General features: G+C 39.3%; 1 protein-coding gene across 2 annotated transcripts in view; it reads left to right on the forward strand.

Annotated features, from left to right (window-relative positions):
• PLCL2 (phospholipase C like 2) overlaps positions 1-19216 on the forward strand; it is a 211598-nt gene that overhangs the window by 126146 nt on the left and 66236 nt on the right. For both annotated transcript variants that reach the window (XM_037845556.1, XM_037845565.1), the window contains exons 2-3: positions 7148-9634; positions 12646-12849. In XM_037845556.1, the coding sequence (XP_037701484.1) occupies positions 7148-9634; positions 12646-12849 (2691 nt within the window). The remainder of the gene's footprint in view (positions 1-7147; positions 9635-12645; positions 12850-19216) is intronic.

Below are 19216 nucleotides of genomic sequence, written 5' to 3' on the forward strand. Positions count from 1 at the left end.
TTTATACAATCATCTTCAAGAGTCAGGGGTTCTGGGTTGCAGTTTGATAGTTTCAGGTATTTACTGCTAGCTGTTTCAATTCATTAGAACCTAAAAAGGGTTATCTGTATTGTACATAAGAGTGCCCACCAGAGTGTCCTCTTGGCTCCTTTTGGAATCTCTCTGTCACTGAAGCTTATTTCATTTCCTTTCACATCCCTCTTTTGCTCAATAAGATGTTCTCTATCCCACAATGCCGGGTCTAGATTCCTCCCCGGGAGTCATATTCCACATTGCCAGGAGATTTACACCCCTGGGTGTCAGATCCCATGTAGGGGGGAGGGCAGTGATTTCATCTGCCAAGTTGGCTTAGCTAGAGAGAGAGGGCCACATCTGAGCCACAAAGCAGCATTCGGAAGGAGGCTCTTAGGCACAATTATAGGGAGGCCTAGCCTCTCCTTTGCAGCAACAGTCTTCCCAAAGGCAAGTCCCATGGTAGAGGGCTCAGCCTATCAAACCACCAGTCCCCTATGTCTGAGCACATCAGCAACCATTGAGGTGGGGAAGCCCAACACCCCTAGCATATAAATTTTATGAACTATTGTATTACATTGTTCTGCCTTGGTATAAGGAAAGCTATTTCACAGCTATAAATGAGAGGCCTTTCTGTTTCTGTTGATTTTGCTGTTTTTATTAATAAAATTCTATTATCTATGTCCATAAATTTTGTTGTTTCCTTTCTCTTTCTTGTCTTTCAATTCATCATTTCTCTTTTGGATAACCTTAAAATTTCCCTTGCAACCCTTGTAAACCATTTATCCTTTGTCTTTATTCTAACTCTTAAGACTGACATTCTTCCTTAGAAAATGATAATCTTTTTCTTTGCCTCTGAAGTTACCTTAACCAAGGTCATGATTCTAAATTTCTTAGAGGAACTGTGGGTGGTTTGCAGATGGCTTTCAGAGTTTGATCACAGGTGTGTGAAACCTCTGAAACCCACCTGTGCTGCCTTAAAGATTAACATTTAGGTTATGGACATTTTTGTCATTGGTAGCACTGGGAAATTTAGGGGCTACAGTACTTTATAAGAGAATATCTTTTCCCATAAAAGTATTCATTATATGCAGCTGCGGTACCTTTACAAAGTGTTATCAAGTATGCAATGTATGGTTAGATGTAAGTGGATCACTTGTGATCCATCTGAACTGTAATTCTTTATTTGTCTTCCTCTGTATGTAACTTTCATTTATTCTCTGATCACCTTAAAGCTTTTCTCTTTATATTTGGTTTTCAGCATTTTGACTATGATGTCTAGATGTGTGTGTATTTAATCCTGCTTGTGGTTTTTGTGCTTCTTTGATTTAATTTTGGAAACTTTTAGGACAGTATCTCTTCAAATATTTCTTCTACCCTGTTCTCTCCTTCTCTTTCCCTCCTGGAATTCTATATTCACATATATCAGACAACAGCACTTGGTTGTTCTGTTTTATATATTTTTTCACCCTTTTGTCTCATGTTTTAGTTTGGGTAATTTCTGTTGACCTATCTTCAAGGTCACTGATTCTTTCTTTAGCTGTGTCCAGTCCACTTTTAAACCTGTCAAATAAATTAATCATCTCTGATATCGTGTTTTCCTGAATAGCATTTCCATTCAACTGCTTTTTATAATTTTCATCTCTCTACTGAAGTATCCCATATAATCATGCATGCTGGCTCCTTTTCCTGCTAAATCCTTGAACATATTAATCATAGTTATTTTAAAGTCCCCTCTGGCAATTACAACATCTCAGTCACCTCTGAGTCTGCCTCTCTTGATTGCTTTATCTCTTGACACTGGATTTCTTTTTCTTATGTTGTGTACACGTGTGTGTGCATCCTGTAATTTTATTGAATGCTAGACATCATGTTTAATAGATGCTGAGGTAAAGAGCATTTAGGCCCAGAAATTGGCATGCCTCTTCTTCCAGGTCATTAGTTTTGTGGAAGTTGAGTCAATCTAGGCAGTAGTCGAGCTGGGTTTGGATTTTTGGTTGTTGCTACCTTCAGAACACCACTAGCTTCAAATTCCTCTTCTGGTGGGCCACTGTAACCTAGTGTTTAGGGTGAGGGCTAGGATGCTAGAAGGTTTACTCAGTATTGCTCCTCCACCCTCAGCTTTCAGCTCTGAAAGAGTTGGAAAGCTTCTGGGTCCAAGAAGTTCTTCTACCTCTGCTCCAGGGGCAGTGGATCTTTGCCTGGTTCTGGAAGTAGATGGATTTTGCTTCTACCCTTCCCCCAGAGGCCCTAAGAACACGAGACTTGCTTCCTATGAGAGGAGGGTTAGGGAAGTAGGCAAAGTTTTCCTGCTGTACCCCAGCTGCAGCCATCACCTCCTGCCTGCCTGTGCTGCTGCGAGGTGCTCACTCTCTTGCCTGCACCCCGTCTTTCTCAGGAGCATCTGGTACAGGCCCATTCGGAAGACTTACAAATGACTGCAAACTCCCCCTGTGTCTGGGGCTCCCAGTTACTCTAAACTGCCCAATGAGCCCTCAGTTGGCCTTAAGGAATTCCTTAAAGTTTTAGCTGATTTCTTCTTACCTGCTTCTGTGGTGGCCACCTCTTCCTCCCGTGCTCTAACAAAAGTGAGATAATTCCTGTGTCCCCCTCTCTCTTTGCTGGGGCTTTTCACTTTTTGGAAGTCAGTTCCCTTGGTTCCCTTGTGACCACAGCTCTCTGATGGGTTCAAGAAAAGTTACGATTTCATAGATTGTCTGGCCTTTTCTTGTCGTTTCGGTGGGATTGACATTCTACGGCTTTCTGCATCCTTAACCATCATTGGAACTAGCCTTGCCCCCATTTCATGACTTTCAAGCCATTATCAGATCTGTATCCTCATGGACTCCTTACCAAACTTTTGGAATACAGTAGAAGGCATCATGGAAGGGGAGGACCCATCGAGGAGAGGTAACCACGGGCAAATTCGCCTTCTGTTACTTACAGTAAAGGGCTCTTCCATGTGAGCAGGAAGCAACATTTAATCATATCCAGCTTTTTTTCAAGTTATTTTATTCTTCTTCAATTCGTCTTATTTTATAAAATGACCTTCAGAGTGACCGCTTTGCTCCATGTCCTTTTTTTTTCTCTCTCTCTTTTTCCTTTTTCCTCATCTTGGATAGCACATCAGAACTTTAAAGATGTGGGGAACCCTTGCAAGGTAACCCTGATGTGCCTGGCATGACTTATTCTTTCAATTCAGAGTTACTGTTATTGAGCTGAAGAAAGGTCATGCCTTGCTGTGCTCATTTAATGGACCTCAGATTGTTTCTTGGGTCTTTTGTGTTGTTTTGTTTTGTTAAGGACATACATTTCTTTAGCTCAATGTTTCTCAACTCTTTTTAATCCTAGGCCTCCTCTGATAAGCATAACAATTTCACATTCTTTTTAATGTTATTTATAATTGAAATTAAAGTAAATAACTTGACTGAAAACAAACCAGAGGGATAAATGGCTGTTCTGTTTTCATTCTATTTGCCCCCTAAGATCTTGAAATACCCCCACTCCACACCTGAATCTCTGCATTGACTTGTTCACTGTTTTTGTCTATATATTGAGTTTGATATTTATGCTTCATTTTCTCATGAGGTTTATTGAGGAATCATCAAACAAAATGGACGAATCAGTTGTGAAGCACAGAACAACTAACAGTAGAAAATAAGAGGTAATTAAGCAGGGCTTTAGCTCTCCATGTGCCCTTAGGCAAGACTCCAGCTTCTCAGATCAGGTATCCTCTTCTCCAGAATGAACTAGATCAAGGACAGTGCCAAGCACTTTGTTGCCAGCAGAAGAAACGAGCCCTACTTACCTGTTACCTCATTTCAGGATAAATATCTATGAAATTGCCCATGTGCTGCTACTTAAATATCCCAGATGGTAATTATAGTGGCCAAAGGCAGTGATAATCTTCTATTCAGTAAATTAGGCAATCTCGTTAGAAATAACTGTTTTCTATAGGACTCAACGTGGCTCTTTTCCATTTTTAATGGTAACTCTAAGTTCTGTAAACATTTTTATTCTTCCTGAGTTTCCCATAGTACAGAAAATTTCCTTAGCATTGAACTAGATGGCCTCTTTTCATTGCTTTTATGTAAAATCATTCCTGGCACAAAATTGTCATTTAGCACATTTGTGTTGGATAAATGAATAAATGAATCTTTAAGCTTCTTTCCAGTTCTAAATCCTAAGATTATTTATCTGAAATTCAAGGTTGATATGGAGGTGGGTTCTTTTGGAAGCTGGTTTTCTGTTCCTTCTGCTGATGTTAATACAGGCTGATGAGTAGCAGAAGGCATCAGTGGACCAAGTTTGTGTTCTGTTGTGTTCATCACTCAGGTGAGTATTTACAGTATTCTAGCCCCCTCTGAGACATTATTTATACCATTTTAAAAGTATTTTGAGGCATTTTCATCTCAGCAGAAACCTGTGCTGTTTCTTGGCTTTTAGGTAATTATTGCATATAAGTTAAATTTATTTATTTATGTTAGTTTAAAAAAACCCAAATGTATAGCACATATAGTATGACCACTTTTCGTTGTTAAAGTTAAACTAACCTGCATTTAGAGCAACATCAAAAATAGATTCTAACTATACTACTGACCAGCTGCTTCACTAAGGCTAGCACTTGATCACCACAGGGCTAGGGAGTAAAAGCCAGGCAGAGATGAGTAGGAGTGGGATAAAGATTCCAGGGAGTTAGGAAGTTTGGGGGTCTGGATCTCTAATTCTAGAGAGGAAGGGGAAACAGAGGCCATCTCCTTCAGGCCTCAGTGTGCTGTGGAGAAGACAGGGTGGTTCTAAGCAGCAGAAGAGAGAGCAAGAATAACTGACAGGGCATCTCAGGGAAAGGGGTGTCCCGCTGTCGTTCCATCTGCCTGTGCTTGGGGGCTGGCCTCGTACGCGTCTGCGAGCAATGGTTAGAAGTTACAGATCACAGCCTGGGCTAGTCTGTGAAAGGAAGGGAGTGTTTTAAAGCCATAAATATGATGTTTAAGCTGCTGCCTGTCCCACAGATGTGGGTGTGTGAGTGCATGTTTGTATGTTTTTAACTTACAATTTGTTTTTTTTTTTCCTCTTTTGATGACAGAGACCTTTGAATCTGAAATATTTCATTTGTAATGAATTTGACAGTGGTGGTAGAATAATCAATGTGAAAAAATGACAAAAATAGAAAGTTACAATGTTAAGATTATGATATATATAGATAGATACAGCTACGTATGAATACATGGGTAAACACCTTATCTTTGTGACTTATTTTTACTAGTGGAACCTCTGAGATACACTTGATAAGAAAAATAAAATGTCCTTACTTAATTAGTATGTTGTCTTTATTAAGTATAGATGTGTCTTTTTTAAAGGCAAAGACATCTTACATTCTGAAAAATAGGAAATTTATGCATTTTTTATCATGTCCTTATGCATGTCTGATTATAAACTAAATTTCATGCCAACTCTTGAGTCTATGCTTTAGGTGATTGCAATGGCTATAAAACGATATTTCTTTTTGGATAAAATTACCACAGTTTTTATGTGTTTTGCACTTTATTGTTCTGAGGACACAGTTGTAAAGAAATAGACTGCTTGTGGCTTGAATGTTTTATCTTGGCACTCATATCATAAAAGCCTCCACGGTTTGTTTTGAAACTTTGGGGGAAATGATACCCATATGATTTAAAGTTTAAGTTTAATTGCCTTTTGCAAATTGCTTTTGGAAGTATATGGTCAAAAAGTAAAAGTGGTGGTGAATTTCAGACATAGAGAATAGCATAATAGCTTTTTAAAATATAGAGGGGATTTTATTCAAAATAGATTCTATCCAGAGCAGGAAAATTAGAATTGCCTTTGTCTGATATTTTACATGCTCTTTTCTTTATTGACACAGAAGTTATATAATCCCAACCCCCATCCTATTCCTTATCTATAAATACAGGGACTTATTAAAAATTTATAGCAGATTTCATATATGTCTTGAAAGGAAATATGTTTTAGGTTAAAATTGCAAAAGATTTTGTGGAGGTCATTTGAGTAATTGTTTTCTTTTAAATAATAAAGGTGTCTGTACAAGGAAAGGACTTAAATATGCACGGAAATGTGGGTTTCAGCCCCTTACTGTGGGAACTTGTTATAAAATGTGGGAAAAGTTGAAGCATGTATTCCTGTTGATACAGACTTCTTTAGAAACAGACACTGCCCAAAGTGTTTCACTTGGTGTTGTTATTAATCTATCAGTATCCAAAGTGCTCCGGTGACATTGTTCCAGTCATTAGCCTAGGGCCTAGATTCACCTCCAGATCTATGTAATCAAAGCCCCCCCCCCCCCCAGATTTAATACAGCTGCAACAGTAAAATCATCTCAATCTAGAATATTTAGCACCATGGCTAATCTAACCTGATACTCTGGAGAACCAGGAATTTCTGCTGGAATTTAACATTTACTTGGTCTTTAATGGTTCATGCTTAGCGTGCCTGGTCTTTTGGTATATACTGTTTCTGGAAATGGTGCAGACATCTTGGTGAGACCAGGCAGTTAGGAGGTCGTTTTCAGACTAGTATGCATTCCCATCACCTGTGGTGCTGCCTGAGCTACCCCCAGCACCTCCGCTAGATATCTGATTGCACACGTTTTAACCAAGTAGTCCAGGTGGTTCTGAGGCAAGTCGTCTGGCGACAGCTGTTTGAAAAACACTTGCAGAGGTGAAGTACGCACAGGGCCAGCCTCGTGGGTGTGCAACCTGTGCAGTCACACAGGACCCTGCACTCAGAAGGGCTCACACTTGGCTTAATGTTCTTCTGTCACCTTCTTGGAAATATTAATAATTTCCGAAAAAGTGGTGCTGCATTTTCATTTTGCCCTTGGCCCGGCAAATTATGTAGCCAATCCTGTGTACATGATTTTATTGTTCTGTTACTGAAATTGTGTTTCTCGACACATATAAATTACAGTTATTCAATAATGGTTTCTTACCTGTTGGTATCAGACCAATTCCAAGGCCACTTTCTGAGCTTTAGAAGTGAGTGGGTGTCATTTATCATAAAGGGTGATTTTTTTTCAGGGAAATTAAATTTTTATTCCTAGTCTTGAACACAGACATCTATATCTTCATTATTCTAATATGCATTGTTTTTCTCCTAGGATGGTACAAAGCAGAAAAGAGAACGGAAGAAGACGGTATCATTCAGCAGCATGCCAACGGAGAAGAAGATCAGCAGTGCGAGCGACTGCATCAACTCCATGGTGGAGGGCTCAGAACTCAAAAAGGTTCGGTCCAACTCGAGGATTTACCATAGGTATTTTTTACTGGATGCCGACATGCAGAGCCTGAGGTGGGAACCATCCAAGAAGGATTCTGAGAAAGCCAAGATTGATATTAAATCCATCAAGGAAGTGAGAACAGGAAAGAATACAGACATATTCCGCAGCAATGGCATTTCTGATCAGATATCTGAAGATTGTGCATTTTCTGTCATATATGGAGAGAATTATGAGTCACTTGATTTGGTTGCCAACTCTGCAGATGTTGCAAATATCTGGGTTACTGGACTGAGGTACCTAATTTCTTATGGAAAACACACACTTGATATGTTAGAAAGTAGCCAAGACAACATGAGGACTTCTTGGGTTTCACAAATGTTTACTGAAATCGATGTAGATAATTTTGGACATATAAGTCTGTGTAACGCTGTGCAATGTATCAGAAACCTCAACCCTGGTCTAAAAACGAGCAAAATTGAGCTTAAGTTCAAAGAATTACACAAATCCAAGGACAAAGCTGACACTGAAGTCTCAAAGGAAGAATTTGTTGAGGTTTTCCATGAGCTTTGTACTAGACCTGAAATTTACTTCCTTTTAGTTCAGTTTTCAAGCAATAAAGAATTCCTTGATACCAAGGACCTTATGATGTTTCTTGAGGCAGAACAGGGTGTGGCGCATATAAATGAGGAAATAAGCCTTGAGATTATTCACAAATATGAGCCATCCAAAGAGGGTCAGGAAAAGGGCTGGCTGTCCATAGATGGTTTCACTAATTACCTTATGTCATCTGACTGTTACATCTTTGATCCAGAACATAAGAAGGTCTGTCAGGATATGAAGCAACCTTTGTCTCATTATTTTATAAACTCATCCCATAATACCTACTTAATAGAGGATCAGTTCCGAGGTCCCTCTGATATCACAGGATACATCCGAGCTCTTAAAATGGGTTGCCGGAGTGTTGAATTGGATGTATGGGATGGACCAGATAATGAACCTGTAATTTACACAGGCCACACCATGACCTCTCAGATAGTCTTCCGCAGCGTCATTGATATTATTAATAAGTATGCGTTCTTCGCTTCAGAGTATCCTCTTATTTTGTGTTTGGAAAATCACTGTTCTATTAAACAACAAAGGGTAATGGTTCAACATATGAAGAAAATTTTAGGAGACAAGCTCTATACAACATCACCCAATGTTGAGGAGTCCTATCTACCATCCCCAGATGTCCTGAAAGGGAAAATACTAATTAAAGCAAAGAAGCTTTCCTCAAATTGCTCTGGAGTAGAAGGAGATGTTACTGATGAAGATGAAGGAGCAGAGATGTCTCAAAGGGTGGGAAAAGAGAACATGGAGCAACTCAACAATGTGCCTGTGAAGCGATTTCAGCTTTGTAAAGAACTGTCTGAACTGGTAAGCATCTGCAAATCAGTTCAGTTCAAAGAATTTCAGGTGTCATTTCAGATTCAGAAGTACTGGGAAGTCTGTTCATTTAATGAAGTGCTTGCCAACAAATATGCCAATGAAAATCCAGGGGACTTTGTAAATTACAACAAACGTTTCCTTGCTAGGGTTTTTCCTAGTCCAATGAGAATTGACTCTAGTAATATGAACCCTCAAGATTTTTGGAAATGTGGTTGTCAGATAGTAGCCATGAACTTTCAGACACCAGGACTGATGATGGACCTGAATATTGGCTGGTTTCGGCAGAATGGGAACTGCGGCTACGTCCTTCGGCCGGCCATCATGAGGGAGGAAGTCTCCTTCTTCAGCGCCAACACAAAAGACTCTGTCCCAGGAGTCTCACCTCAACTTCTTCACATTAAAATCATCAGCGGGCAGAACTTTCCCAAGCCCAAAGGATCAGGCGCCAAGGGCGATGTGGTGGATCCTTATGTCTATGTTGAAATTCACGGAATCCCTGCTGACTGCGCAGAACAAAGGACAAAAACAGTGAACCAGAATGGAGATGCTCCCATTTTTGATGAAAGCTTTGAATTTCAAATCAACCTCCCTGAACTGGCCATGGTGCGCTTTGTAGTACTCGATGATGATTACATTGGGGATGAATTTATCGGTCAGTACACAATTCCCTTTGAATGTTTACAAACGGGCTACCGCCATGTCCCCCTGCAGTCGTTGACTGGCGAGATCCTGGCACATGCTTCTTTGTTCGTCCACGTGGCTATTACTAACCGAAGAGGAGGAGGGAAACCTCATAAAAGGGGCCTTTCTGTGAGGAAAGGGAAGAAATCCAGGGAGTATGCATCTTTGAGAACACTGTGGATTAAAACTGTAGATGAGGTGTTCAAGAATGCCCAGCCCCCTATTCGGGATGCCACAGATCTGAGAGAGAACATGCAGGTACGTTCTTAGGTTTAAGCATTTACTCATTGGTGCTCCTTGTCAGTGCATGTGCACAGTTTATGACTATATTGGGATTTTTTTTTTTTGCAATGAGTATATTTCATTTTAAATGATTCATTAGTTCCAGTTGGTTATTAGAATGTTTGCACTAGCCGCATTTGCTTTTATCAAACTACAGTTGATATTGAAGATATTGATTACATGTTAAAATAAACCAGTGTTGATGTTGTCTTACATACTGTCTTAATAGTCCCTGTTAGTGACTGCTTAACAGTTCCTCATTTTCTCTAACATGGACATCTCTGGTGTTTCTCAATATTTCTTAGATGGAACATAAATTGATGACCTATCAAAATAGAAAGGAGATTTTCCTGTCCTTCTAGGGTGCTGGGAAAATAGTAGGCCTTAAACAAAGCAATATATTTATATATTGGGGCTGTTTTGGTTTTAGTCATTTTTAAAAACAGGTAACTATTTAATTGTTTAAATAAAAGATATGGTATCAGTATTTATTAGTAGTCTAAGATAATGATTACCTCTAAAATATATAAAGGCTAAAAGCAATCATTTAGGAGCTATGATTTTGTTAAGGAGTAGCCACGCACCTAGCAGTGTACTAGGGCCCGTGAGTGCTGCAGACCAGACAGCTCCAGCCTGCCCCACAGGGACCTCACCCTCCTAGTGACAAGTGCCGTGTGCGTGTTTATAAAACTGGATTGATTTTTTTAAAAATCACTGTTAGGAGAAGAATGCCACCAGCAAGTAAAACCTAACTCCAAATCCAATATATTTTTACTAATCAACCAATTCTTTGAACACCCCATTAATAAGAAGACCTCCTCATAATGGGAAATTGTATTTTCTGTCCCTCAAAGTCAATGTGTAACATAACTGTGAAAGTCTTGCTATGCCCTCGGCTCTGAGCGAGTGACACTGTTCCTTGCCCTTGGCTGTGTTGTGCACTCAGCCCAGAATTCCTTGAGGAGCCACCAGAGCTCGAGCATCACCCTTCCCCGAGCCCTGGGCCTCCCTAGCTGTGCAGAACCCGACAGAGTGTCATGGCCACGTGTGATGAGCACCTGCCGTGCCCGGGCAAGTTGGGTCCTGAGGATGCAACAGGGAGCAAACAGATCAACTGCCTGCCCTCAAGGAGCTTATATTTTAGTTGGGGGTGGGCAGTGGGATGGGGAAACACAGTGGGCAAGTGAATAAACAAATAGGACAACTGGCGATACACTAAGTGCAGTGCAGAAAATAAAACAGGGAGTAAGAGTGATTGGGGGACCCTCTTTGGAGATCACAATACCAATTTGTTTTTATGAGTGGCCAATATTGAAGTGATTTTGACCAAAATGATATCTCATTTGATGCCTGTGGTAAAAGAAATATTAATAAAAATAATCTTATATTTCTCTCCAAAGTTTTATCATGAAAAATTTCAAACATGCAACACCACTGAAAGAATTTTACAGTGAACACTGTACACTCACTACCTAGATGCTACCTACTGGTAGTTTCCATTTACTATCCATTTATCTGTCCTTCTACCCATACATTAACCCATCTTATTTTTTGTGCATTCAAAGTAAATTGCAGAGTATTTCCAAAGTAAATACTTCAACACACATATCACTGACTTTAGTTCAATATATATATTCCTTTTTTGATGTAAAATTTATGTATAAAGAAATGCACAGTCTTTTGTATACATTTGCTGAGTTTGGATAAACACGTATACTTCTGTGACCCAAACCTCTAATAAGATGTAACACGTTATCATCAACCCATATACCTCATGGTCAATCTCTGACCTTTCCCTTTCAGAGGCAACCACTGTTTGCATGTGTATTTTTAATATACATTCTATAAGGGATTTTTTTATTGTATTATAGTTGTGTGTTGATTTAATTCATCCTAAAGGGCAGTAGAGAAGAGAAGCTTTTTTTTGTGAGATGGGGAGAAGATTTGTGTGAGATGTGTGCCAATGCTAAAATTTAAGAGTTAAAACTAAGATTTTTAACTGTACTGTTTATTCTCAAGGACCAGGGTATTTGGAGCAGAAGCCTGAGGGCCTGGAGAACCTATACTCCCCCAGCACCCCCCCACCACAACCCCCATCCTCACTCTCCTCCAGCTGCCACACTCAGCCTAGATCAGGAAGGCCTTGTGCCTGGAGTAACATGTCAGACTCATACTGGATTAGAATTTGCCTGTTGTTATATTATAGCATAATAATTAAGAGTATGGGCCTCAACACCAGCCAATTTCAGGTAGTCTTTACCTGCTAGCTATGTGGTCCTGGGCAGATAACAGAGAAAGATTATAGCTAAGCTATAAATAGCTATTTTGTAGTGTTGAAGGGTTTTCTTTAATGATCATTTTAATGGCATACCTCTGGTGATTTAAAAAAAAAGCAGCAGCAGCACTGAGATCAGTGGAGACACTAACAGGGGAAAGCTACCAGTAACCAAAGCCCCAGTTGCACACAGATCCCAGTGGGCAGAGCTTCCTCAAAGGTTCTTTAGATTTGGAACCAGCAGGCATATTTAGATGAGAGATCCACGTTTCTACCTCACAAAAATTCCTTTTCTTTTTGGATACCTGGAGCATTTAATAGTTACTTTAAATCTGATTTGATTTTTTCTTTCTTGGTCTTTACCTTTTTAAAGGCGGAAGCCATTCTTTTTTGTTTGCTCATAATTGCATAGCAATAGTAGCACTACTATGAACTTTGATCTAAAAAGAGGCTTTGCCCTTTGGAAGAATTTGACTTATTTGCATTTTCAGCACTTTTGATATATTGGTACTGCAAATGTCTATAACTGTATTTATACTGGGAAATAGCCATGTTTCCCAGGATAAAATAAACATTAACCAATGCTGTCATAACATTGCTAACAACTGTTGTACCAGGAGGTTCGAGTATAATCAAGTACATCAAGTATAACATACATGAGAAAGTTAAACCCCTGGTTAATCATGAAGTGCCACTTTCTTTCCATTAACAGAATGCAGTGGTGTCCTTCAAGGAGCTGTGTGGCCTGTCCTCCGTGGCCAATCTCATGCAGTGTATGTTGGCAGTGTCTCCCCGCTTCCTGGGGCCTGATAACACACCCCTGGTGGTCCTGAATCTCAGCGAGCAGTATCCCACGATGGAGCTGCAGGGTATTGTGCCCGAGGTTCTGAAGAAGATTGTAACGACTTATGACATGGTGAGTCATTCTGGTACTTCGTGTGGCCTGGGTGTGAGAGGTGTCTGAAGGTCACCAGGCATGCTACAGGAGCTCTTGCTAAGCTGTTCTTTTCTGTGTCATGCTTCATTCACCTATGTTGGAAAACTCATTCCCCTGACCTTGCTGTATTTGAAAGAGTTTATTATTTTGGTTAGTCATTTTAGAAAGCAGATTCAGAGATGCTTGCCTCAGTTGGATGAAATAATGGTTAGCTTCTCAAGGACTGTATGTGAATCGTCCTCAAAAAGATGTACCATTATCTACACATATGTAGTAAGGAGGTTTTTTCCTTCCCCTTCAACCAGCCATTGGTTCACTCCTTATTTTGTTTCTATTTCAAACTGGTAAAGGCAAGAAATTTGAATTTTTAAAGCAATAAGTTTTAAATGCCTTTAGGAACAGGTTCCTCTATGACACAGTTCTTTACTGTGCAGTGGCTTCTTTCCTGATAGCAGCTGCTCTGGAACATCTGAACCTGTTGTTAACATAATGTTAATGATGTATCCCCAGCACACATAGAATATTATGTTTTTGCACTTAAGGTATATCCTGCATTCTCTTAGTTGCATCCTGCTTTTATTATATGTTTTGCTTTGTCTTTACTCTAAGAGAGAATTTAGTGGGCTGAAGACATAGTTGACGCTGTCACGGCTCATTGTGAGTACTGGCAGTGAATCCCCGGCCCATCCGTTTTCGGGGTGGCATTAGACACCCCCGCCCAAACAAGCCAGGCTGCCAGCCCTTATTAGGGATGGTCAGGGTAAGCAGCCTCACCACCTCTCCCCCACTACAAGTACAAGCTATGACCACAAAACAACAGGCTTCTGCTGGAGTAGCCTACCATGATCAAGGAAAACACAGGAATTGGCATCAAACCTTCACAGAAATATTTTTGACTATTTTATAAATTGGTCTGAAAGCTGCAATTTAGAGGGATTTATGCAACTCAAGGGGAAAAACAAAACTTACCATAGGCTACCATTTCCCACAATATGGTAAGTAAAAGTTTCCATGGTGAAATAATTTGGGGAACTACTTAATTGAACAAAATTAATCAGATATCTTTACTGCAAGAATTCTCAGGACCTTTGCTTTGCTGGTACAGTGAGTTCTCAAGCCACTCTCCAAAAAAGAAAACTTCTGAAGAACACATTTTGTAAAATGCTTCTTTAATCTTTGGATGATTAAAACCTGGAAGTATTGGTCATATGAATGCAAAATTTCAAGTAGCTTATCATTTCAATACCTTAAAAAAAGTGATATGTAAGCTGTTTCCTATGTTCTGTGCAGTAGGCACACACTGTAGCACTCTTCTCGTTCCCTGCTGTTTCCAGCTTAAAATTCATGGTACTATAAGTGATCTAAGGGACATGGCAGGCAAACTACAGAGAGTAGCACCCACCTGCAGAAAGGAGGAAGTCTGGGGTCAAATGTAATGATAAACCACGGGTGAAGCCCAGTGCTGTGTGCTGAAGGGCCACGGAGTTGAGCAGGAATGGCCCCTGTGCTCGGAGAGCTGTCCAGACTACTCGGTGGTCAGTGGTCGGCCTGGGAACAAACTCAGCCTAGGTAGCTGGTACATCGATTCATTTAGGGGGAAATGGAAAGGTGGGGAAAAGGCATAAAACTGGAAAAGCTTCAAGAGCTTTTCCATGCTGTGATCCAGACTTCCTAATTAGTTCCCAGCTCTTAAGTCTGAAGGGGAAAAGTCAAAAGAAGCTGGTATTTGTAAATGCTTTTTAAGCTTAAGTCACGAATAAAATTATTTGACATTTAGCAGACCTATTTCATTGGCCAAAATGTAACATGATTCACCTCTTTAGATGTTTCACTGATTTCTGTGGCAATCATGCAGCGACATTTCTTCATGGTAACCTTTTAACAGGAACTTCCTGAGAGGGTATTGGCCCGCCATGTAGGTGATAATGCAATAGTCTGGGCAAGGGTTAGTGCCCAGGACCCAGGTCAGGACTGAGTCCCCACCCAGAACAGTGTCAGATCATGGCTAGGTTCCCAGTCTACGTTAAAGACCCCACTTGCCACCAACAACCTTTGCAGCCCCTGCAACAGTCTTTGGTCCAGACTACTCAATGCCCTTTTGTTCCCCACCTCTTCCTCTTCCTGGTAGATGATACACTTACTACCTAACTCTTATTTTCTTATAACTTTATAGTTGTGTTGTTGTAGAAATGTTAAGACAGAATGTATTAGCTTGTTTAAAATGTTTAAGTTGTAAAGTTACTATTTTATATTGTATAATAGGAATAGCTATACTGCAGCATACCCATGACTTTATTGATTTGTTCTGTTTTCAATTCCATCCAATAACCAAGTTATAAAATATTTAAAGTTAAATTCAAATTATTGCCAGAGCAATATTGTAACCCTTTTAATATTTTACAATCCTTTTCTAATGACTTCATGGTTTCTCACCTTGTGGCAATTAATTTATTAAAGCTAACTAAATGAATAGACAATTAAATATTGATGGGAAATGTGCTGAAGAACTTGGACAGCCTGTAACTTTTAATATAGCTCTTTATTTTTATATAGTTATGTTGAGCTTGACCTACATTAACCTTAGAAATAAGATCTGATTTCATTTTGTTGACTTCCCATTTATAATTTGAGGTCTCCAAATGAGAAGTCAGGGTAGTTTGAAAGCATTTCCTCTCCAAAATTTCTGTGTCATTGCACCTACACTGCCAAAGCATGCCCTCCTATGAGAACAGGAAGTGGTACTTCCTGAGAATGTGCAGATATACATTTATGCTATCAGGATTCTGATTAATTTTCCATTTCTAAATTTTTATTAATAAAGTAGTATATTGGAAATATATGCCAGTTTCTTTGTGGAAAAGGAAACTGCAAAGAAGGAACTGATTATGGAAATGTGCACCATGTCAGCCAGTTTAGAGGCTAGAAAAGACTATCCATGTATAGGGTGGCCACATCCCAGATTTCCCAGTACAGACCTGTTGTCCCAGCATAATTATTAATGGTTGCTCTTTTAACTGTTACAATTGTCCTTGCTTGGACATTTAGCTTATGTTCACCCAAGCAATCTGCCATAGATTGTCCTCATGGTTCCTGCGATTACCACTAACAGATGCTCAAAACTGCCGAAATCATGGTTTTGCCCTACTTATGATGCCTCTTTGGGTCCTCGAAGTGGTGAGGCTTGAGCCTGGGTCCTAGTTCAGGAAGGCAGGTGTCAGCACCAGTCAGAGTGGAGGATGACGGGAAATGCAGACCCCTTCTTAGACCAGATTCTGGGGAGTTGGGTGTTGAGTGTCTGAAAACGGAGACTGCCTGGTGTGAGGAGTCGGGCCGGCTGGGTGTTGGTCAGCGGTCCTGAAGTCATGGGAGGTCAGTCTGGGATGGAGGGTCCTGCTGAAATCATGCTCGGAGGCCATAGCATGCTAGCGGAGGCCTGCCAGCCAGGCTGGGCCTTTCAGTGAGGTTTCCTAGTCCCATGAGCCCACTGGCCTTAAGTACCCCATCCCATTTCTTAGGGGCACAGCATGTGAGGGTGCTGCTTGTTCTCCTGGGACATCCCAGGGCTCCTCCACTCTGCCTGACCTCACTATCTCCCTTAACAGCAGGAACCTTTGAGTCCCTGTGTTTAAACCCGTCCAATTTATTTCAACAGATGGAGGCTGGCTTCCATTTTTGAACCTATAGTTAGACCCTTGCCTACCACCTCACACTTAATATATAGCATTCTACAATATATATTATTATATTGTATGTTGTTACTACAGAATAAGAAAGTTGAACCTCTTGATTTAAATACTTTATTGGCTTAAGTTAAGATATCAGTGTTAGGTTCTTCTGAAGTGGATTATAGGAATTTAATTGGTTTCTTTCAACAAGACAGACAGAAAATAAGTAACTGTGATATAAAATATAGTGGCTGCTTTTTTCAGTGATGAATTCACCATCCATTTGTAAGCTCTTGCCACGTGCAAGGCACTGTTGGCTCATTCAACCACAAATATTTATTGAGTACTTACTACCTACCAGGACTATTAAAGGCACCATGGGGGACTATAAAGGAAAATAAGACATTTTCTTCTCTCAAAGAGATTATAAATTAGTAGAAGAGATGGTGTATTCATAGATAGTTAATAAGATATATAGATACATATGTATTTTAAAATATGTAAAATTATCTGGATAGTCAATGGAGAAGCATGGTCGGTTTTAGGTTAAGAGATTGGGAAGACGTCAAGGAAACATTGGCCTTTAAGCTAGGTCTTAAGAATGTATCAGATTTCCACTGGTAAAGATAAGAGGGGAGCTGCTGCCACCTGAATTCACAGGTGAAACATGCTGGGTAGTGGGAAGCATATATTGTTAGAAATACAAACTTGGTCTTGTATTGGTAGGGTGGAGTTCTAGCACATTTTTGAGAAGTAAGAGGCCATGCCCAGAATTAGACATATGGACCCTGGGGGATGGAAGTAAAAGAGAACCCAGAGACCACTTCATGAGCGCCTTTGTTTTACAGTTGAAATAATGGAAATCCCATGGTACAACAAGTTAATGGCAGAACCAGATTTAGAGCCAAGTAGCCTCTCCATCCATTTCTTTGTTCTGCAGTCCAGATCAGGAAAATAAACCATGCGGGGTATGTGAATGGTTAATATATCATTAAAGCCAAATATCTTTGATAAATAATTATTATATGTTACACACTAAAGTTATTCATGTGGAACTCTTAAAATCATAGTGCCTTATTTTTTGAGTCTTGCTCCTCATGAAGGTGAAAAAATAATTCATTTTAGATGCTTTGGCATCTGTTAAAAGGTATATTCAATGAGCTTAAAATAAGGAAGATTGTAATCAGTAGTTAGATCAGATTCCATTGAAAGAAATCTGATTATAAGGATCTGAGTATGCCTTTTATATTATTATATCAGAAAACAAAACAATTAAATATTTTCCTCAAAATTTATATAACTGAACTTGATTGCAATCAAATATTAAGGTTAAGCCTGTTTGCTCACGTAATTAAAGACTGACGGGAGAAAATAAGTATTAAGTAACTTGAGTTTAAGAAGTTCTAGAGAATGGCTCGATGGTATTTCTGTTATACAGTACTCAAGAATGGATCTGCACTGGCATCCCGGTACTATATCTCCCCTCCTTCCACCAAGTGATATCATTCTTCACCTTTTTTAAACTGAAGTGATTTTACCATCCTTTTAATGTTGAAGAGGGTGAGCACTATCTTTTTAGCTGTCTTTGTTTATTAGATTTAGACACATATTAGAATAATCTATTTTAGACTCGAATTTTTAAATTTTTTATGAGATCCATACTAACATATAGAGACAAGGGAATTAGCATCCTACCTTTATAGGGAGAAAACATGGGAAATTTAAATATTTTGTGAAATATTTCATATAAGAAAACTCTCATTAAAAGTTTTTTCGGATTTTTCATTCATTTTTTCTGAAATATGAAATATGCTTCAGTAATTGAAACAGATGCCCAGCTCTGTCACAGGCAGTTTGCTTGTTTGTACACATAGCAGCAGTTGCTTGGCCAGCCAGCCAGCCATTCAGAGATTAGACATGAATTCATTTTCATCATTGCTGTCTCTTTGTACTTTCTATTTGAAATTAATTTGTTTCAAATGTCTTTTCCTTGAAGCTTCATAAAAATCTTCATTTTAATTGCCTTCAGGTTTAATTAAGGAAACACACTCTGGGGAATCCATTTGTCCAGTAGATAATAGTATTTTTTTTTTTTTTAATGTTTAAAGGGAGGAACAAGATGCTTTGTCTAGGAAGATTTTTGTTTGTTCTCTGAATGCTTTTTTTAAAATAAGTTTCTGAGTTTTTCCTTCAAACACATGACTTTATTCCTTAAATTAAACAAGTTTCTTTAAATAAAACATGTAAAATGAAGAGTTTTTCTAACACCAACGTATTGGTAATTGGCACACACCATCAGAGCATTCTGTTTTATGTTGTTGGTATGGTTTCATGTCTGTGGGTTTTTTTTTGTTTTTGTTTTTTTGTTTTTGGCCACTACTTAATGTAGTAAAGAGAGAAGTCATACTTCGTAATTAATAGACTCTGCCCCTCTGGGCCAGCTGAGGTAACCCATAATAAGGTTACCATTGAGCCCACCTATTTGCAGCTCCTTTTATCATTTTCCTGCCACAGAACTTGACATTAAAAACTTATTTTAATTGGAGGTGTCAACCTTTATAACTATAGAAAAAAAGGCCAGAGAGAACATTATGCTTTGGGATAAGAATGAGTTTAAAAAACAACAACAAAAAAGTGATAGATTGGGGAAAGTCAGATTCATCTAGATTAGAGAAGATCTG

The sequence above is a fragment of the Choloepus didactylus genome, chromosome 1 (genome assembly GCF_015220235.1).
Source record: "Choloepus didactylus isolate mChoDid1 chromosome 1, mChoDid1.pri, whole genome shotgun sequence".
Classification (NCBI taxonomy): domain Eukaryota; kingdom Metazoa; phylum Chordata; class Mammalia; order Pilosa; family Megalonychidae; genus Choloepus; species Choloepus didactylus.